The sequence below is a fragment of the Erinaceus europaeus genome, chromosome 11 (genome assembly GCF_950295315.1).
Source record: "Erinaceus europaeus chromosome 11, mEriEur2.1, whole genome shotgun sequence".
NCBI classification, from domain to species: domain Eukaryota; kingdom Metazoa; phylum Chordata; class Mammalia; order Eulipotyphla; family Erinaceidae; genus Erinaceus; species Erinaceus europaeus.
In genome coordinates this window covers 116,258,372-116,279,560 of record NC_080172.1, presented here as the reverse complement: position 1 = coordinate 116,279,560, position 21,189 = coordinate 116,258,372, and the positions used below count along the sequence as shown (strand labels likewise).

At 55.2% G+C, this 21,189-nt stretch overlaps 1 protein-coding gene across 1 annotated transcript in view; it reads right to left on the bottom strand.

The window, feature by feature from the left end:
* The window catches only part of ARHGEF10L (Rho guanine nucleotide exchange factor 10 like), a 76,616-nt gene extending 60,154 nt beyond the window's left edge, over positions 1 to 16,462 (bottom strand). The window contains exons 1-9 of the mRNA XM_060200860.1: positions 16,352 to 16,462; positions 14,683 to 14,862; positions 13,625 to 13,741; positions 12,788 to 12,880; positions 12,007 to 12,180; positions 8,287 to 8,432; positions 5,387 to 5,568; positions 3,263 to 3,378; positions 2,771 to 2,898 (exon numbers count right to left, since the gene is read on the bottom strand). Of these exons, the coding sequence (XP_060056843.1) occupies positions 2,771 to 2,898; positions 3,263 to 3,378; positions 5,387 to 5,568; positions 8,287 to 8,432; positions 12,007 to 12,180; positions 12,788 to 12,880; positions 13,625 to 13,741; positions 14,683 to 14,844 (1,118 nt within the window). The 5' untranslated portion in view covers positions 14,845 to 14,862; positions 16,352 to 16,462. The remainder of the gene's footprint in view (positions 1 to 2,770; positions 2,899 to 3,262; positions 3,379 to 5,386; positions 5,569 to 8,286; positions 8,433 to 12,006; positions 12,181 to 12,787; positions 12,881 to 13,624; positions 13,742 to 14,682; positions 14,863 to 16,351) is intronic.
* Positions 16,463 to 21,189: the final 4,727 nt, after the last annotated feature.

The following is a 21,189-nucleotide window of genomic DNA, read 5'->3' as shown; positions in this document are numbered from 1 at the left end:
TGCCCAGTGTAGGCGCTTCTGCCTGTGTTGTCCTGTGGGGCTGGAAGGCTCTGACCTTCTGCTGTGACTCAGCAGGCCCCCCGTGGCCCCAGCCAGCCTGTCGGACACCGGCACACCTGACAGAAGCCTTGGAGGGTCTGTTCCCAGCAGCCTGCTCCCCGCAGAGGCTCAGAGTTTGCCTGGCGCAAGAGGGTGGGCAGGGCTGTGCACAGGCTCACTGCGGACCCTGGAATCTACCCTCTGCCCTGGGCCAGGCTGGGGGGCAAGCAGGACAACTAGCCATGCACCACGGGTGCTCACGCACGGGGGAGCGAGAGGGCCGGCAGGGAAGGGGCTGGCCCAGCGCTCGGGCTGCAGACAGTCTCCGCAGCCTCCGGGCATCACATGTGGGACTCACTCACGGCCCCTCACAGCCCTCAGGACCCCATCTCCTCTCCCCCGAGGGCCCTGTGCTGTGCGCCGTCCTGCACCTTTCAAAACGCACGGCAAGGCTGAACCCTAAGCTCGGAGCCGCGTCAAGGCAGCAAGCAGCCTGTGCTTCAGATGGAAACCCCTCAGAACCCTCCTACTCGCTGGCCCTGGGCCTGTCGAGGAACTCTATAAAAGCATCGGACTCTCATGCTTGAGGTCCTGAGTTCCGTCCCCGGCAGCACATGTGCCAGAGTGATGTCTGGTTCTTTCTCACTCTCCTCCTGTCTTTCTCATGAAGAAAGAAATAAAATCTTTAAAAAAGAGAGAGCAAAGTTCAGGGGGGCCGGGTTTTGGTTAAATGCTCACATAACTGTGTGCAAGGACCCAGGTTCAAGCCCCTGGTCCCCCCACCTGCAGAGGGAAAGCTTCTTGAAAGTGGTGAAGCTATGCTGCAGGTGTCTCTCCTCTCTCTCTTTCTCTCTCTCTCTCTCCTTCCCTTCTCAGTGTCTCTCTGTTTCTAACCAATAGCTGATAAATAAAAATATTTTTAAAATAAAGAAAAATTCAGAGCCAGGGGCTGGGCGGTGATGGACTCAGTTGAGTGCATGCATTACAGTACACCAGGGCCTGGGTTCCAGCCCCCACTCCCCAGCTGTAGGGGGGATGCTTCGTGAGTGGTAGGGCAGGTCTGCAGGTGTCTCTCTATTACCCCTCTCTCTCTCCATTTCTCTGTCCTAGCAAATAAAATATAAAAGAGAAACGAAAAAAGTGGCCACAGGGAATGGTAGGTTCATCATACAGCCACTGAGCACCACTGATAACCCTGGTGGCAATTAAAAAGCAAACAAAAAGAGAAAGAAAGAAAGAAAGAAAGAAAGAAAGAAAGAAAGAAAGAAAGAAAGAAAGAAGAGAGAGAGAGAGGAAGGAAGGAAGGAAGGAAGGAAAACAGAGCCATGAGGGGTTGAGAGTGGTGGCACCCCTGGTAAGGTCCATGTGCTACCATGCCTGTGGATCCAGGTTCAAGCCCCCTGCTCCCCTTCTGCAAGACAGGAGCTTCCCAAGTGGTGGAGATGGCTCCAGGCGTCTTCCTTTCTCTCTGTCTCTCCTCCCTACTTCTCCTGTTGCTCATCCTCCATGGAAAAGAAAGAGGAAAAAGAGCCAGTGGGCAAAGTAGAGCAGTTGCAGGCACTGAGCCCCGACAATCAGCCTAGTGGCAAAAACATAACTCAATTAGACACGGCACGAGATGGAAGAGGCAGCACGGTGGTTCTGCAAAGAGACTCTCCTGCCTGAGGCTCCAAAGTCCCAGGTTCAGTCCCCCACACCACCATAAGCCAGAGCTGAGCAGGAAACATAAACAGATGAAATCAATGACATGGGAGGCGGCCCGGCAGATAGAGCACTGGCCGCTGCAGCATGGGGTCCCAAGTTCAATTCCCAGCATCACATATGTCAGCATGACACCCTGGCTTTCTCTCCTCCTTTCTTCTCTCTCATCAAATAAACCATTTTTTTTTCTTTTTGCTTTCAGGGTTATTATCACTGGGGCTTGGTGCTGGCAGTATGAATCCACTGCTCCTGGTGACCCTTTTTTTTTTTTCCATTTTATTGAATCGGACAGAGATAAATTGAGAGGGGAGCTGAGATAGAGAGAGAAAGATAGACACCTACAGACCTGCTTCAGCACTTATAAAGCATTCCTGCTACAGGTAGGGAGCCAGGGGCTCGAACCTGGATCCTGGTGCGGGTCCTTGTGCTTCGTACTATGTGCGTTTAACCAAGTGCGCCACCGCCCAGTCCCGCCGAATAAACAAATCTTTAAAAAATAATAATAAGTAATCATATAGAGTTACAAGAGGCCAGCATCTGTCTTGTCCTGTCTCTGCTCACCAAGCAGTTAGACCGCCCCACAAACACCAGCAGAGGGTCCCCTGAGCACCAGCCCCCGGGACTGGGGGCGGGGGAGAGGGGAGAATGGTGCGGGAGCTGGGGCCCGGGGCCTGGACCCACGAGTGGAGACCTGAGCTGGTCTCGGCAGAAGTGAAAAAGGGTCTGGGACAGCTGGAACCAAGTCACAGCAGAAGGCCTGAGGGTGCCAGAGCAGGGCTCGCCCAGGCACAGGTGGCCTGTACTCATTCATCCCTTCAAACAGCACCCACCCCGTGCCACGCTGGCCGGGCATGGCACACAGTGGGTCCACAGCCACCACCCCCCAACCATCACAGGGCTATTTGCAGACAGGCCAGCCGCAGGTGCGCTGCTGGGGACCTTCCCTGTCTGTTGGCGGCCCTGCTGGGCGGCCCGCCTCTCTGAAGCCCCTGTCCGCCCACCCGTCCACCCCCCGTCCCTCTGCCCTCACTTGTCAGGCTTCCCCGGCAGCAGGAGTCGGAGACGGCACTTGTTCGCAGAGTGGATCTCCTCCTCCTTCACGCGCATCAGCCTCTGCAGAGCCAGGCACCAGTCTTGGGCCACGGTCATATTCAGGTTCTGGGGCGAAGGAAGCCCAGGGGGTCAACACAGTCCAGCCACTCACTGCCCCCGCCGCCCCCAGACCCGCAGGAATCGGGCAGCCATCAGCTGGGATCCCTCATTCACCCCGGAGCAGGAGGCCAGGTCCTGGAGACCACTGCACACCCCTCATCTGAGAGGGAGGCAGGCACTCTAGCAGCTGCCAGGTCCAGCTGTGCAGACAGTAAAGACAGTCCCCGCGGCCCGGCCGGGTCCCCCTTCACGGGAGCCTCGGCTCCCAGCCCAGACAGAGGCTGTGCGAGGGTCTTCAGACCCTGGCCATCTGTCCCTGGTGCCTGTGGGGGCTCAGAGGCCAGGGCCACACAAGTCTCCGCGTGCGTACCTGGTAGGTGCCGTGCAGCGTGCTGACGAGGAGGGTGATCTGCTCCACCACGGCCAGGTCCTTCTGCAGGGCCTGCAACTCCTGGAAGAGGCGCGGGGGCCCCAAGTGTACCTTGTCTGGGCAGAGAGGAGACCCAGCTCAGCACAGACCCGCTCGCCGCGCCAGGGAGGGGCTGCCGGCCGCCCTGGGGGCTGGCGCTGCAAACATGAGAGGGAGGGCCGGGCGGTGGGGCTCCTGGTTAAGCGTTCATGTTACAGTGCGCAAGGACCCGGGGTTCAAAGCCCTGGTCCCCACCTGCAGCAGGAAAGCTTCACAAGTAGTGTGGCAGGGCTGCAGGTGTCTCTCTGAAACTCTCTCACTCTCTATCTCTCCTTCCCCTCTTAATTTTTCTGTCTCTATCCAATAATAATAATAGTAATCATATATACATATATATATATATTTTTTTTTTAAGGAGAAAATAGTTGCAGGCTCTCATCCCAGTGGAGCTCCAATCTACAGTGAGGACAGGTCCCAAGCCAGGTGAGTCTAGAAAACCCATCAACTATCCATGAGGCCACAGGGTAGACAGCAGAATGCTGACAGCCAACTGTGCCTGAGAGGGGGGGGGCATTTTCGTGGGGCCAGGAGCATGGTGGGCACTGCCAACAAGGACAGCAGCTTGTGCAAAGCGCTATGGTGAGGGCAGACCCACAGCAAGCTGCTCGAAGACATTCGAGGAATTACTCTCATCAGGCCCTGTTCCAGGTGCTGGAGAGACAGTTATAAGCAAGACAGAGGCGGGCGGTGGTGCGCCCGGTTACGTGCACGCAGTACGAAGCACAGGGACGTACACAAGGATCCGGGTCCAAGTCCCCAGCTCCCCACCTGCAGGGGCAATGCTTCACGAGTGGTGAAGCAGGTCTGTAGGTCTCTCTCTCTCTCTCTCTCTCTCTCTCTCTCCCTCTCTATCTCCCCTCCTCTCTCAATTTCTCTGTCCTCTTCAGTAAAATGGGAGAAAAATGGCCGCCAGGAGCAGTGGATTCATTGCACTAGCTCTGAGGCCCAGGAGTCAAATCCTGGAGTCAAAAGACAAGAAAGGAAGGAGGGAGGGAGGGAGGGAATGAAGGAGAAGGGGTGGGTGTAGCCACTAGAGAGGGTGAGTCTAGGCCCTGAGGCCCAGCGATAACTCTGGTGGGAAAAAAAAAAAAAAAAAAAACTACCAGGGGCCTTGAGCTCAGGACAGGGACCTGGGCCAATCTGAATAGGTCTGGAAAGGCTTCTCTGGGAAGGGAAGGGAAGGGAAGGGAAGGGAAGGGAAGGGAAGGGAAGGGAAGGGAAGGGAAGGGAAGGGAAGGGAAGGGAAGGGAAGGGAAGGGAAGGGAAGTGCTGGGTGGGCAAGCAGACAGACAGAAGGCAGGGGCAGAGTGCACTCTGGGAGGCCAGAGGCTGGGAGAAAGGCCTGGTGCAGGAGGGAGCTCACGCACCCGGAGCCAGGGTGTGGGGCGTGCAGTGCTGAGAGGGGACACCCAGAACGCATCCTGAGGGTGCTGGGGAGACACCAGGGAGCGGCTCTGCACTTTGAAGAGATGGCTGGCGGGAGGTCGAGGGAAGGAGAGGAGAAGAGGCCAGGTGGGCTGACTTAAAGCCACTGTGGGGGGCTCCGCAGTGGCGCACTAGGTTAAGCACACATAGTACAAAGTGCAAGGACCCTGGTTCCAGCCCCCACTCCCCATCAGCAGGGGAGAAGTTCCAGAGCGGTGAAGCAGGGCTGCAGGTCTCTCTCTCTCTCTCTCCCTCTCTCTCTCTCTCTCTCTCTCTCTATCTCCCCCTCCTCTCTCAATTACCTCTGCCCTGTCCAATAAAATGGAAAAAAACGGCCACCAGGAGCAGTGGGTTTGTAGAGCTGGCACCGAGCCCCAGTGATAACCCTGGAGGCAAAATAAATAAATAAATAAATAAATAAATAACCAGTTGTGGGGGTGGACACGTGTGTGCGTGGAAGGGTGCATGGGGTGGGGTGGCAGAAGCCAGTCCTGTGCGTGGACAGGATTCTGGGAGCACTGTCGTGCAGGGCAAGAACACTCTCTCTTTAGGGGCTGTGGATCCTCCGAGGGCCTGGGAGCCCGGGTGGCAATGACTCACTCTGAGCCTGGCCCGCTGCCGTGGCCTTCTTGGTGCCGGCGTGTTGGATGAGCACGTTGTCCTTCTCATAGGAGCCGCCCTCCTGGCCCACCTCCACCACCTGCACCTGGGGCAGGGCCGTGTTCCACTTCACCACATACTTGGGCCCCAGGGGCACCAGGCTGCTGATCTCCAGCTGGCCCCTGGCAGGACAGGGAGGATGAGTCCGTGGAGAGCACGCTACAGTGCCAGCCACATGCCAGCCACAAGCCAGCTCCAGGCCCAACCCACCAGAGCACCGCTCCGAGACTCCCCCAGCTCAGCCAGGAGACTCACGGCCCCCAGCACAAGCCCCCGGGCCCAGACCAAGCCGGGGCAAAGCAGAAGCACCAGGGCACCCAGGCTGCAGCCCTGGCACAGAACCACATGCCCTTGAGCCTCAGCCCCCTACCTGTTGTTGGTAGGCCAACAGAAAAAAAAAAAAAAGACAAGAGAGAGAGAGAGAGAGAGAGAGACAGTTATTGTCACTGAGTGATAAACCATGGGAGCTGGGGGGCATCAGACAGATGGCAGCTGAGGCCGCGGGTGGACAGAGGGGACATACACAGGGTCTTTGCCTGGGCTGGGCACGGGCTTCCTGTCCCCTGATGCTTGCCATGACCTTGGGGAGGAAGCGGCCTGCTTGCAGAGAAGGGCAGTGGTGATCAGAAAGGTCATGTGACTCGCCCCGTTTATCCACCCCATAAAATGGGGTCATTAGTGTTTCATCAGTCACGCTCTGATGACGCACTAGGCCCCCAGGAACAAGAGGTTGTCACAAGAAGGAGTTGCCAGGGTCCCTGACTCCCACAGGGTGTCTAGAATGCAATGGACTTAAAAGCTACAGTCAGTCATTAAGCAGACGGCCTCACCCGTGTCCCAGAGCCTCCCCTCCCCAGAGCCCTGCCCCACTAGGGACAGACAGACACAGGCTGGGGGTGTGGATCCACCTGCCAACACCCATGTCCAGCGGAGAAGCAATGACAGAAGCCAGAACTCCCACCTTCTGCTCCCCATAGAGAATTTTGGACAACAATAAAAAGACAACAAGAGCAACAAAAGGGAAGATAAATAAATAAAATTACAAAAAAATATTTTTTAAAAAAAAGAATTTTGGGACATACTCCCAGAGGGGGAGAAATAATAGAGAAAGATACCCAGAGGGCTCTGAACTCCAACTCCATCAGGACCCAGAGAGAAAAGAGGGAAAAGGAAAGGACATTTGGATGTAATAATAGGTGTAGGTGTGATTTGGAAAGAAAGAGAAGACGGGACCATGTGAATAAAAGGGCAATATATATAAACACAGACATGTGGTTGCAGAAATAATAGTTAACTCATATCTGCAACCTTGAGGGAATTGTTGCAGCTTCCAGTGGGGGGGGCTGGGGACCCAGAATTCTGGTGGTGGGAGTGGTACAGAGTTGTACCCCTGTGATCTTGTCATTTTATAAATCCATGTTAAATCACTAATAGAAAATAAATAAAGATGTTTCCTTGAATTAAAAAAAAAAAAATTAGTCAGTGGGCCCAGGAGGGAGCATAGTGGTTCTGCAAAAGATTTCCAGGCCTGAAGCCCCAAGGGCCCAGGTTCAATCCTTGGCATCACCACAACCTGTAGCTGAGTGGTGCTCTGGTTAAAAATAAATCAGGAGCCAGGCAGTGATGCACCTGGTTAAGTGCACAAGGACCCAGGTTCCAGGCCCCAGTCCCCACCTGCAGGAGGAAAGCTTCACAAGCGGTGAAGCGCATGTGGCGCAAAGCACAAGGACCGGCATAAGGATCCTGGTTTTAGCCCCCGGCTCCCCACCTACAGGGGAGTCGCTTCACAGGCGATGAAGCAGGTCTGCAGGTGTCTGTCTTTCTCTCCTCCTCTCTGTCTTCCCCTCCTCTCTCCGTTGCTCTCTGTCCTGTCCAACAATGATGACATCAGTAACAACAATAATAACTACAACAATAAAACAACAAGGGCAATAAAAGGGAAAAAAATAAATATTTAATATATATATATATATATATATATCTTTGTTTATTTTACTGTTGGATAGAGACTGAGAGAAATTGAGAGGGTTTGAGCGAGAAAGAGAGGGAAAGCGAGGGCCAAGAAGTGGCACACCTGGTTAAGTGCACACACACTACAGTTCCCAAGGACCCGGGTTCAAGCCCCTGGTCCCCACCTGCAGGGGGAAAGCTTCATGAGTGGTGAAGCAGGGCTGTGGGTGTCTCTCTGTCTCTCTCCCTCTCTATCTCGCCCTCCCCTCTCAATTTCTCTCTGTCTCTATCCAATAATAAATGAAGTAAAATGAATAATAATTAAAAAGAGACGGAGAGAACCTGAGAGGGGAAGGGAGACAGAGAAGGAGAGAGACACCTGCAGCCCTGCTTCACCACTCGTGAAGCTTTCCCCCTGCGGGTGGGGGCCAGAGGCTTGAACCCGGGTCCTTAGACACTTTTTAGATTCTTGATAAGTGCGCCTGAATGTCTGTGTGACCTCCCTTAAAGAACCAAATCAGAGGCCAAGACAAGGCTACAACCTCTGACCCAGAAGCCCCCACCCCCAGGAGCCTCCCACTGTGGAGAGAAGATGTTCTGGGGAGGGGAGGGTGACACTCTGGCTGAGAAACACCGAGATCTGGCCAAAGGAAAGGGTTCGAGCCCCCTGGCTCCCCGCCTGCAGGGGGGGGGACGCTTCGCAAGCAGTGAAGCGGGTCCAAGGACCCGGGACGCCCCCTGCACATCCTCTATGGGTCCCCAGCTCTGAGGGCCCAGGACAGAGAGGCTGAGTGAGATGGGAAAGGTTGGCAAGAATCGAGCTACCATGAGGGGCTGGGACCCGACGACAGGGGCCTGCTGGGGACGGAGGACAGTCCAGGGCCTCTTACTTGAAGTTGATGTTGGCACAGACGAGCATGTCACTAAGTAGGAAGACCCTGCGCTCCTTGGACTTGATCAGCTGCCCACGGTCACCGTACACCGTCTCTGTCAGCGTCTCGCACAGGAGCAGCTGCCGCTGGCCCGATGTCAGGAGCTGGGGAGACGCAGGGCAAGGTCGGTAGCACGCTGGCCGGCTGAGCCCAGCACTCTGTACCGGCGGCCGTGCACACTGCAAGGCCAAAGGCCCAGAATTCCCCTGCCTGGCATGAGGGGCCGGGCAGGGCCGGGCAGGGCCGGGGACGGACAGAGGGAGCGGGGGCAGGCAGGCAGAGTGACTCCCTCCGTCCGCCAGGTGTCAGAGGCACTGAGCGCCACAGGCTGGGCGAGGAACCCAGTCATTGTTGTCCCCTTCTGATTCCTGGGCAAACCCACGTGAATGTCGTGAATGTCGTTCCAATGGCACAAGCCCCAGAGTCTCCCTCGGTCAAGCCTTCGCCCGTCCACACCTTGGCTTCCTCGGCCTTCAAGTGAAGCCGTGGCCTCCACCACTCAGACGGCCAAAGTCACACGTGACCCGGTCAGGTTACAAAATTCGCAGAGCCCAGTGTGTGGTGAAAATACAACCCCTGCTTCACGACTCTGAGAAGCCACTGTGGGGCTCTGTGTAAGCTTGATAGAGCTTAGGGAAAACTGCCCCCATCCTTGGATGGAGGTCTGAGAAGACACCCCCTTGTTAGTCTCTCTTGCCAAGGTGAGCAAAGGGGAAAAACTGTCTCTCAGACTCAGTTCTTCCCTTCCAGACTCTCAAGCCCACGGAGACCTCACTGCCTCTCTCCATTAACCACAGGCCACATGGCTGGCTGCCTTACGGTTCACTCAACGTTCACATAGTCACCCAGAGTTCACTCAACCACCCCACTTCTGATCACTAGAGAAAGCATACTCCATCACACACCTCTCTGACAAGTCAATGAAACTCTAAACTTTATTTCCTTATAGCTTTGATACCTACCATGCTCTGTTTATCTTCTCTCTATCTCACCCTGCTGACTTAACCCCTGTGTTTCTCTCAAATACCTTTGGATAATTAAGTTGCTTGCATCATGGAGAATAACTGTCTTGACCTTTATGTTTCTCATCAATTCCTGTCATGCCAGCCCTCTACCACAGGGGCAAGCTGACCTTTAAGAAACCTGTAATTCCTGACATGTTTGAAATATGTTCTTTGTTTGGTTTTCTATTTAAGCCCACGTTTTTCGGCCAGTAAATGAGACCGCCTCCATTCTCCCCAGTTTCTCTTGTCTCTGTTTCACGTCGTCTCTTGAGCGAGCGAGGGAGAACCGGATGGTTTGCCTTCCTGCTGGATTTCACCTCACGGGAGTGCAGACATCCCAGCAAGCTGCCAGTGGCACGGCACTGAAGCAAAGGGCAGAGCTCCTGAGCTGGGGGCCCCACAGAGCGGCTCCAGTGGGCGCTCAGTAGACAGCCAGGCCACCGTCCCCATCACTGTCCTAGTGGGCTGTGGCTACGTGCCCAGAGGCCGTCGCACCCAGGAACAAAACCCTGCTGGTGGGGATTTAGGAATAAAGGAGGGAGAGGAGGGCTGCTCATTCAAATTCATCCCCCAGGGGCCTGGTGGTGCAGGTGTTACAACACACAAGGACACAGGTTCAAGCCCCTGGTCCCCACCTGCAGGGGCAAAGCTTTGCGAGTGGTGAAGCAGGGTTGCAGGTGTCTGTCCCTCTCCCTCTCTGTCTCACCTTTCCCTCTCAATCTATGTCTGTCTCTAGCCAATAAATAAATAAAGATAGCAAAAAAAAATTCAGAAATAAACCAAATTTGTCCCGCAAGCCCATGGGTTTAATGACAACCGTTCCGGCCCACTTCTTCACCGCAATGCCTTCCCTCTGCGAGCCCTCCTGAGTCAGCACGGAAAGGCCAACTGGCATCAAATATTCTGCTTGTCATCAGCCTGAGAGGAAGGGGGTTGCCCCACTCCCACAGAAGGAAACCTCCCTCCCAGACGGTGACTCACCGAGAGCCAGAGCCCGACCACACGAAGGGTTCCCAGCCCAGGTGGTCAGCTGTACCCCTCCTGCCAGCTGCTATCTGGGGATAACAGAGGCTGGGGGGCTGCTGCTTCCTGTACAAACAGAGTTCTCAGGGGTCCTTAGAGCCAGCCCTTGCCCCCCTCCCTATGACTTTACCACTGGGCTCTCCGCCCATCGTTGGCACCAGCAAGTTGACCACCAACTCGTGAAGACACAAAGAAACAGGGCACCTTGGAAGTCTGCTTGGTGTGCTGAGACCCAGAAGAGGAAATTCCCCCAGACTCCTGGTGACCATCCCCTGCCCTGGGGCAGATGTCAGGGAAGGAGAAAAGGGGGGCGGGGCGGGTGGTGGTGCACCCAGTTGAGCGCCTGTGTTACAACACACAAGGACCCAGATTCGAGCGCCCTCAGTCCCCACCTACAGGGGCAAAGCTTTGCGAGTGGTGAAGCAGGGCTGCAGGTGTCTCTCCGTCTCTCTCCCTCTCTGTCTCCCATTTCCCTCTTGATTTCTGGCTGTCTCTAGCCAATAAATAAATAAATAAAATACAAAGAAAAAGTGAGAACACTTTGTGTTTAAAAGAAGAAGAAGGCGGCCCAGCTGTTGCACAAACACCCCACCCTGCACACACCCCGGAGTCCTGAGCAAGCACATTTTGGAAGAGCCAGCAGGGTCCACTGGAGGCACACCCAGTTTCAGTTCTTCTTCTGCCTGGTGGCAGACGGCAGGAAGAAAGTCACTGGGCTGGACTCTGACGTGGCCAATATGGCCCTGAGGTGGGGTACCAGCCTGGGAAGACTGATTCACAAGGCAGCTGTTTTGTTGACTATAAATGATCTTAAGCTTTTACAATAGTTCTTATTTAAAATTTGAAATTATATAAGGATCCCGGTTTGAGCCCCTGGCTCCCCACCTGCAGGGGAGTCACTTCACAGGCGGTGAAGCAGGTGTGTAGGTGTCTGTCTTGCTCTCCCCCTCTCTGTCTTCCCCTCCTCTCTCCACTTCTCTCTCTCCTATCCAATGACAACAACAATAACTATGACAATAAAACAACAAGGGCAACAAAAGGGAATAAATGAAAATTTAAAAAAAGAACAGGAAAGCTATCAGGGGAGGGCATGGGGTATGGAGTTCTGGTGGTGGGAATTGTGTGGAATTGTACCCCTCTTATCCTATGGTCTTGTCAGTGTTTCCATTTTATAAATAAAAATGTTTTAAGAACCTGGGAGGATGGGAGAAGGGTTGGTGTCCCAGCCTGTGAGCTCTCGCGTTGGTTCTGCTTCCGGTCCCCCATGCCAGCAGGCTCCCTGCTCCCTCCCTCCAAAGATCCGCACATCTCCGTCCCCCTCACCCCGCACAGCTCCTTTCCCCCTGGGAGCACCCAGTCTGTGCTGGGGGTGAGGAGAGAGAGGCGGTTCCCTGGTCCACCTCCACCTCGTCATGGGTGGGAGGAGGGACTGCAGACGCTCCCAAGTCTGTTCCTCCTGCCAAGCGCCACCAGGGAAGCCGAGGACTGAAGCCCACCGGCAGGAGGCTTGAAGAGGCAACAGCTGTTTCTTTCTTAATTGTTGGTGTCCATTTATCCAGAGAGAAAAACAGAGACGGACAGGTGAGGGCAATATGCCGCGGCACAGAAGCTCGGGGAGGGCGGGCAGGCCCCGTGCCCAGCGGTCACTCACCTTGCTGAGGCTGCTGCGGTCACTGACACTCTTGGTCAGCTGCTGGATCTCGGCCACCTGGTCCGCCAACCGCTTCTGCTCATTGAGCTTCTCTGCCAATGTCTCCAGCTCGGTGAGGGCCAGCTGCAGCGACAGCCTGTCTGGATGGCCCCTGGGGGTGTTCTTGAGCATGTCCTGCGGGGCCCAGAGACAGCCAACACTGAGGAGCCTGCCCCGTGGGCCCTTCCCTGGTCCGGGCTGGAAGCCGTGCGCCCCCTACCCCACCTCCAGGGAGTCAGGGTCTGAAAAGGGGCCAGTCTGGTGCCAGGACAGCGGAGACCCAGCCCAGAGCAAGGCTGAGGAACAGCGGCTGAACCACAGGGTAAGCTGGCATGTGGCACAGCCCCTGGTTATCCGTGCCCGTCAGTCATCTGTGGCGGTGAGAGCCACGGCCACAGCTGGCAGTTTGGAGGCGGAGAAGGAACTGCTGCTGGGACCCTCCCATTTGCATCTGGGGACCCACCGCAGTCAGGGAGGCCCCAGGCCCCAAGCACCCCGCATGGGGGTCGCACTCAAGGTCCAGGACTATTCCTCCACTTCAGGCCTCCATCTGTCCTCCCTGCCTGGAGCCCTGCAGGCCCTGGGCTCCCACAGGCCTTTACACACAAGCTGGGTGCATACCACGGCCAGCAAGTCTCACTCCAGGAATGGAGAACCAGGTCTGCAGTGCCCAGATGGACATGTCACAGGCGAGAAGCGCCCACCCAGGAGAGTTCCCAGCCCAGGCGGCCTGGCCCTGTACCTGAAGCAGGAGGATGAACTGAGGGAACCTCTGGATGGGCTTCACCATCAGGCCATAGAGTGTGACGCGGTCGGGGCTGCAAACCTGTCGCCGCTGTGGGAGGCGGGGCCAAGTCACTGGCTGCACCCCTCACACACTGGCAGAGGGGGCCCAGCACCCTGGGGTGCATGTGGGGCCAGTCCTGGGCTCCTCCCTCTAGCCCCAGGTCTCCACTCAGTCTGAGGTCTGAGAGAAGAGCACAGGGGAGGAGGCCCTGACTCCACAGCTGGGGGAGGGGGGGTCCTGCCACCATCAGGATCCCACAAAGCCCTCTTCCTAGAATGACTTAAACAGTTACAGAGGCCTAGTGGTGATGCACCCAGCTGAGCACACATGTTACAGTGCAGAAGGACCCGGGTTTGAGCCCCCGGTCCCCACCTGCAGGGGGAAAGCTTCACGAGTGGTGAAGCAGGGCTGCAGGTGTCTCTCTGTCTCTCTCCCTCTCTAACTCCCTCTCCCCTCTTAATTTCTGGCTCTATCCAATGAATAAATGAAGATAATTTAAAAATAATAATAAAGGGGCCAGGAAGTGGCGCACCTGGTTAAGTGCACACATTACAATGTGCAAGGAGCCAGGTTCAAGCCTTTCCACAGGCCTTTACCCATATTTTCTTCCCATGGGGCTGAGGCCCCAAAGGAAAAGGAGGGAGGTATCCGGGAGGGTATCCAGATCAAAGCGACAATGTGAGAGCCAAGGCCGGCCTCCGTGCCCCCTCCTGAGAGACATCCCCACACACACACACACACACACACAGACACCCCACGGCCACCCCACGGCCACCTTCACCTGTGTCCCACCTTGAGGAACTCCAGGAAGGCGGGCTTGGTGAGACAGGCCTTCTTGATGATGGACATGGCGTTGGTGAAGTTGTTCACATAGTCACTGTACACGTCCAGAACCATGGACTTGGAGAACTGAAGGCACACAGTGCAGGTTCAAGGAGTCACGGGGAGGGGAGGGCAGGGGAGGGGAGGGAAGGGTATGGCTGGTCTGACAGCACTGTCCGGAAGCTCCCAACTAACCCCTCTGTCAAGAAGCCTAACGCCCGTGAGCACAGAAGCTGGGCTCAGAGCGGTGAAGGGACGAAAGGGGCATCAAAGAGCCTGGAACAGCCGTCCTGCTCGGCACCAGCACCTCAGGCCTCCCGCCCGGTAGCAGGAGAGGCTGCTTCTCTCCTATGCCCACGTCCTTCTCACTCCCAGGATGTGAAGATGCCTGGCCACCCGCCTTCAAGGACAGCACCCCCAACCACTCCCCAGGACTGGTATGTCCTATGTAGAATGGACAGAGGGAAGGACTGGGATGGACATCACTGGGCTCCTGAACACACCAACCAGGGGACCTTGAGCACTGAAGTTTCACATATATTATTTTTTTTTTTTACTTCAACAGAATCCAGTAAATGGCACTGATGTGACCCTCTATCACTCCATGATGCTCTCTGAGGTTCAAGGACTTCAGTTAGGAAAACAAAAAATACAAGGAAGTTGGGCGGTAGCGGTAGCGCAGTGGGTTAAGCGCACGCTGCACAAAGTGCAAGGGATAGGTCATGGATCTGGGTTCAAGTCCCCGCTCCCCACCTGCTTGGGGGGGGGACATTTATGAGCAGTGGAGCAGGTCTCCAGGTGTCTCTCTGTCTTTCTCCTTGTCTGTCTCTCCCTCCCCTCTCAATTTCTCTCCTGTCCAATAAATGGGGGGGCATAGGAGCTGGGGACTCACAGTGCAGGCGCAGAGCCCACAGATAACCCTGGGGGGGGTCAGGAGCAGGAGAGTCAGGATCTGGGGACTCAGTGTAGGCGCAGAGCCCACGGATAACCCTGGGGGGGTGTCAGGAGCGCGAGAGGGAGACACCTACTGAGGCCACAAAGAGGTCCCCAATCTTCTCTGTGGAGTCCCACTCAGCCACGCGGGAGGACAGGGCGATCTGGAACATGGAGTGGCAGTGCAGGATCTCCTTGACGCGGAAGAACACCACCTGGCACTTGCGTGCGCTCAGCGCCTTGGGCTCCATCTCCATCAGCGGGTTGCGGTACTCCTGCAGGGTGGTGGGCAGTGCCGGGCGCTGGGCTGGCTGCCCCCTCAACCTGCCGGCACCCTGGATGCAACCCGGCCCCGGGAAGACCTTCCTGGCGAGGGGAGCGCTCAGCACTGACTCTCACCTGTCCTTTTGCACATTTTTTTTTAATTTGGATAGAGACAGAGAGAAATCGAGAGGTGAGTAGGGAGAGATAGAGAGGGAGAGAGACAGAGAGACGCCTGCAGCCCTGCTTCACCACTTGAGAAGTGTTCCCCCTGCAGGTGGGGACCGGGAGCTCTAACCCAGGTCCTTGGGCATTGTAGCATGTGCCCGGCCCTGACCGTGGCTCCAATGCTAAGCTAGATGGGGGTGAAAGCTTTATCACCAGGGAAGCAAGCTGGGCTGCCTCAGTCCGTCCACAGAGCAGTGGAAGCCAGCGGACAGTGAGCTTCCCTCACCCAAGCCCAGAGCCAGACTCTTCAAGCAGCTTTGCCAGAACCGGTATCACTCCCGCCTCCCTGTGTTGACACTGCCCCACACCGTGATGGCTCTGGGTTCAGGAGAGAGGGTGCCCCCACCCACAAACCCCCTCTCTGCTGACCTCATTCACTACAGCACATCGGGACTACGTGCTACAGACCAAGCCAGCGCACGGACACACGGACGTACGGCACTCCCTCCCCTTATCCTGACAATGACAGGGGGCTTGTGTGCTCCCTGTCAACAGAAAGGTTGTGGGCGTCTAGCCGCCACCCTCAGGAGGTGGCAGAGTGGCAAGAAAGATGCCCACGGGGGGGGGGGGGGAGAGGTGGTAGCGCACCTGGTTGAACGCACATGTTACAATGTGCAAGGACCAGGGTTCAAGCCCCCAGGCCCCACCTGCAGGGGGAAAGCTTTGCGAGTGGTGAAGCAGGGCTGCAGGCGTCTCTCTGTCTTCCCATTTCTATCTCCCCCCTTCCTCTCAATTTCTGGCTGTCTCTATCCAATAAATAAATAAAGATAATAAAACAAAAAGAAATTTGTAAAAAAAAAAAAAAAAAAAGATGCCCACAGTCCTCTCCAGGTACAAAAGGAGAGGCCGACATGTGCCCTTGGCCTTCAGAGGGGCTCTCAGTTCCAGGGACCCCAACGCCGGCTCTGAACAGTCACCCCCACGAGCACCAAGGCACCAGGGATTCTCGGGAGCCCTCATTTGGGGGGTTACCAGCTATCCTTATAAGGAGCCTGGCATTTGGAGGGCCAGGCAGTGGCACCTGGTTAAGCACACACATGACAGTGCATAAGGGCCAGGTTCAAGCCCCTGGTCCCCACCTGCAGGGGAAAGCTTCACGAGTGGTGAAGCAGGGCTGCAGGTGTCTCTCTGTCTCTTTCCCTCTCTATTTCCCCTACCCTCTCAATGTCTCTCTGTCTTTACCTAATAATAAATAATTTAAAAAAAAGAGCCTGGCACTTGGCACTGGCCCTTGGAGTCCCTCCACCCTGTGTCCGGAGGCCCCTGGAGTCATACCTGCAGAACTCGCTTCAAAGACTCCACGTAGCTGCCTTCACTCTGCACGATGGAGCCCAGGATGTGCCGGCGGACCACCTGCTCGGGCCAGAAACTGCATCAGCCCCAGCACCCACCCTGCACGCAGCACATGCCTGGGAGTCCAGACACCCCGCACCATGGCTATCCTGAGGGTCCTCCCAGAGTCCTCTCCTGGGTCCAGCAAGGTCTGGCAGGTTGGCATTTCTCCCAGAGACCCTGTCCATCCCTCCCAAAAAAATGTATAACACCCGTACGCCCCCAGCTGCTGGATGGAACAAGGATGCTGCCTGTGTCACAAGTATCTGGGATGGGGGGTCTCCACCCCTATTGTGTGGGCGGGCGGGCCTCCTCCACTCTTGCTCAACTCTGTGGAACTTTCATTCTTGGGCAGGACTGAGAGCCTGGGCCCCACCACTCACTGTCCATGCCATCCTTAGCAAGTCCCTCTCCCAAGAGACAGCCCCTTGGAGGGGGAGATAATGCAACAGACAGTGTGGCATGGTGTGCTGACCTCCCATGGGTGGGTCGAAAATGGACAGAGAGAAATGGAGAGAGGATGAGGAGACAGAGAAAGGGAGAGGAAGACAGACACCTGCAGACCCGCTTCACCGCTTGTGAATTGACGCCCCTGCAGGTGGGGAGCCGGGGGAGCTCCAGCCTGGGTCCTTGTGCACCGCAGCCTGTGTGCTCAACCAGGTGCACCACCACCTGCCTCTTTAAAAAAATTATAATGGGGAGCCGGAGGTAGTGCAGTGGGTTAAGCGCAGGTGGCACAAAGCTCAAGGACCGGTGGAAGGATCCCGGTTCGGTTCGAGCCCCCGGCTCCCCACCTGCAGGGGAGTCGCTTCACAGGCGGTGAAGCAGGTCTGCAGGTGTCTGTCTCTGTCTTCCCCTCCTCTCTCCATTTCTCTCTGTCCTATCCAAGAGTGTCAACAATAATAATAACTACAACAATAAAACAATAAAAGCAACAAAAGGGAATAAATAAATATTTTTAATCATATTAAAATTAAAAAAGGTCCCTTTGGGGACCAGGAGATGGCTCACCTGGTAAAGGGCGGGAGCACACTTTTTTGTCTTATTTATTTATTTATTTTTATATTACAGAATTACATGTCGACAGGGTTTGAATCCACACCATTCCCACCACCAGAGTTCTGAATCTTCACTCTCCCCACTGCAATCCACCGCAGTTCCCCTAAGGTTGGAGACATGGGCCAACCATCCTCTCTACAAATATCTGTCCATGTTTATACATCGTTGCCCCTTCTTTTCCTGATTCACTCCTCTCTTCCCCTCTAAGCCACTCAGGACATCACAGCTACCTCCACATGTCCCTCTGCTCCTCCTTCTCTCTCTCTGGGTGCTGATGGAGCTGAGTGCAGAGTCCTCTTATCTTCATCCTGTCACTTCTCCCCCGCTGGGAGTGTGGATCAAGGTTGTTTATGAAGAGAAGAGCACATTTTACCTACCACACACAAGGACTCGGGTTCGAGCCGTTGGCCACCACATGGGAGCTCGGCATGAAGGGGAAGCTTCATAACTGGTGAAGCAGTGCTGCAATGTCTCTCCTCCTCCTCTCAATCTCTCTCTCTCTCTCCTTTTCTCTCTCACTGTCTCTCTCTCCCTTCTGCCCTCTATCTGAAAAACAAGCAAACAGTCTGTCTGGAGCAGAAGAATTATGCAGGCAAAGTGAAGCCCTGATGGCAAGGAAAAAAAAAACTCGCCAGTTCAAGCCCCCGGCTCCCCACCTGCAGGGCAGTCGTTTCACAGGCGGTGAAGCAGGTCTGCAGGTGTCAAAAAAAAAAAAAAAAAAAAAAGCTCCCTCCACAGACACTGGACAAATTAATGTGGCGTGAGCCCAGGTCCTGGGACTTGTGCCAAGTCCATTAAAAGCCATTATAGGAGTCTCCTCTGAGAGTCTGGGGCCACAAGGGCGACTGGTCCTCTCACTGGGCATCAAGAGGCCACCTGCACCCCATGGCTCCCAGCCTCCGTCCAGCACTTGTGTCACACTTCTCCCCACTCCCTGCCCAGAGCCCGTTGCCCCCAGAGCCACCAGATGGGCTGGGCCTCTGAGCTCTAGGTTGCCGCGTGGCTGAGGATGGGCTCCAGGAGTCTCCGCTGTACTGGGCAGATTTCTCGCCTCACACGTTTGGGGCTGAGTGATATTGGGGGGGGGGGCTTCCCTGTGCAAGGGAGGGTTTTAGCAGCATACCCCACTCCTGCCCGCCACCCCAGCTGTGTCAACCCAAGGCCACTGGGCATGCCCACGTGTGTCCCTGGGGAACAAAACTGCCTCCACTGAGAGTCACTGTCCTAAAAATATTAATCTTGCTGACCCCCCCCCCCAGGGAGAGAGACTCCCCCCAATGCCGGCAGGGGGCAGGAGAGGTCCTGGGTGGATTGGGAGGCTGAGCTCCTCTCTGACAGGCGGCACCAACAAGGGCCCAGTGTGGCGCGAGCCAAGTCAGGCCTGCTGTAGGGCACAGCCCCGGCAGGCTGCGGCTGACTGCAAAGCGGGGAGTCCTGGACTAAAGTGATAATTTAAAGACTTATTGGCTATTGAAAATACACAGATATTACCTGAGGACAATGGCGGAGGCGAGTCAGGCCTGCTGTACGGTGAGCCCCAGCGGGCTAGGGCTGACTGCAAAGCCGGGAGTCCTGGACTAAACTGAAGCTGTTTTTCCTTACACTGATCATGTAAAGACCTATTGGCTATATTGGATATGCACAAATAATACCTGTGGACAATCAAAGGAGATCCCTGGGGGAAGTACATTGTGACAACAATTATGGCAGTGAGTGTGACAAGACTAAAAATGGCTTAGGAGCAGAAGCTGCTGTTCCCATTGGGAGGCTTTCAGAAAAAGAGGTATTTTGTCACCATTGCAACTTCTCAATTAGCTGGACTCGGACCAAAAGCCAGATCTATGGGTGGCTTGTCGCATGAGTGGTAGCCTGTGGTCTCCATCTGAATATATAAAGAGGCCCCATTGCTGACCCTCACCCACAGACCCCTGCTTCCATGTACAGACATCTGTGATGAGTATTAGGTTGTGCAGTTAAATAGCTGATGTTGGGATATCTGGGGAGAGATTAGCAAACTTCCATTAGCTGAAAGTCAGTGAACTTTCATAAATGCAAAGGTTCACCAGAAGAGAGCCCCCAGGGTGTGTGCTTACTTTACAGCAGAAGATTTCTTTAGGTGGACGGCCTACTGTGATCCAGTTAGACCCATCCAAGAATGGGTTCAGAAGGAAAGCTGTTAGATTTAGCTACAGGGAAAAAAGTTTCTTCATACGGAAGGTCAGAACAGGGAGATGGTCATTTCAAGGCAACTTTCAAGAGAAAATCTAGACTACTCCTGACCCAGGAAACTTTCAAGGGGAGATCAGTATGCCCCAGACCTAGGGAACTTTCTAAGGAAAACATACCTATAATAATAATGTTGTTTAAGGTTATTCCTGATGTTAACGAAAACAATTATACATGATGTCATCTGTATCCTTGATGTTAATGGAAATAATCTTACATAATGTCAACCATATCCAGGCAAACAGTGTTTAAATAATAAACCTCTGCAGAGAGAGGACAGAGACGCCTCTCTCCTGCACCTGAAGCAGCTGATGTGTCTCTCACTTCATTCATCTCGCCGACTCCCCCCTTCCCCTCAGGGACTCTGAATTACTTTCGCCAGGGCCAGCTCCCAGCACCACTGCAGGACATCACCAGTGTCACTCACCGGTGGTCAGGCAGATCATGGAAATAAGGGGGGCGGTGGCACAGCAGGCTAAGTGCACATAGTGTGAAGTGCAAGGACATGCACAGAATCCGGGCTCAAGCTCCCACCCGCAGGGGGGACACTTCATGAGCAATGTAGCAGGTCTGAAGGTGTCTCTCTTTCTCTCTCCCTCTCTACCTCCCCCCTCAATTTCTCTCAGTCCTATCCAATAAAATGGAAGCATGGGGTTCATAGTGCTTGCCCCAAACCCCAGTGACAACCCTAGAGGCAAAAGAAAGAAAAAAAGAAAGGAAGGAAGGAAGGAGGGAGGAAGGAAGGGAGGGAGGGAGGGAGGGAGGGAGGGAGGGAGGGAAGGAAGGAAGGAAGGAAGGAAGGAAGGAGGGAGGGAAGAAGGGAGGGAAGGGAGGAAGGGAGGGAAGGAAGGAAGGAAGGAAGGAGGGAGGGAGGAGGGAGGGAGGGAAGGGAGGAAGGAAGGAAGGAAGGAGGGAGGGAGGAAGGAAGGGAGGGAGGGAGGGAGGGAAGGAAGGAAGGAGAGGAAGGGAGGAGGGAGGAAGGGAGGGAAGGAAGGAAGGAAGGAAGGAAGGAAGGAAGGAAGGAAGGAGGGAGGAAGGGAGGGAAGGGAGGAAGGAAGGAAGGAAGGAAGGAAGGAAGGAAGGAGGGAGGGAGGGAGGAAGGAAGGAAGGAAGGAAGGAGGGAGGGAGGAAGGAAGGGAGGAAGGAGGGAAGGAGGGAGGGAGGAAGGGAGGGAAGGGAGGAAGGAAGGAAGGAAGGAAGGGAGGAAGGTGGGAGGGAGGGAGGGAGGGAGGGAGGGAGGGAAGGGAGGAAGGAAGGAAATTAGGTAGGTCATGCGCCCCTTGGAATACACCTAAAATAGGCTTCCTAGCTTCTTCCAACATGAAGACCCCAAATTTCATCTGCTCCGTTCTTACCTTTAGGTTCCTGATTAGTAAACAGTCTGTCCTGCTTTCTATCTGACTGCTTTTCAGCCACCTAGTTGCAGATGCTGCCATGACGCCATCCTGACCTCCCTGGGCAGACGCCCTCACCATGTGTCCTGGAGCCTCCCCTCC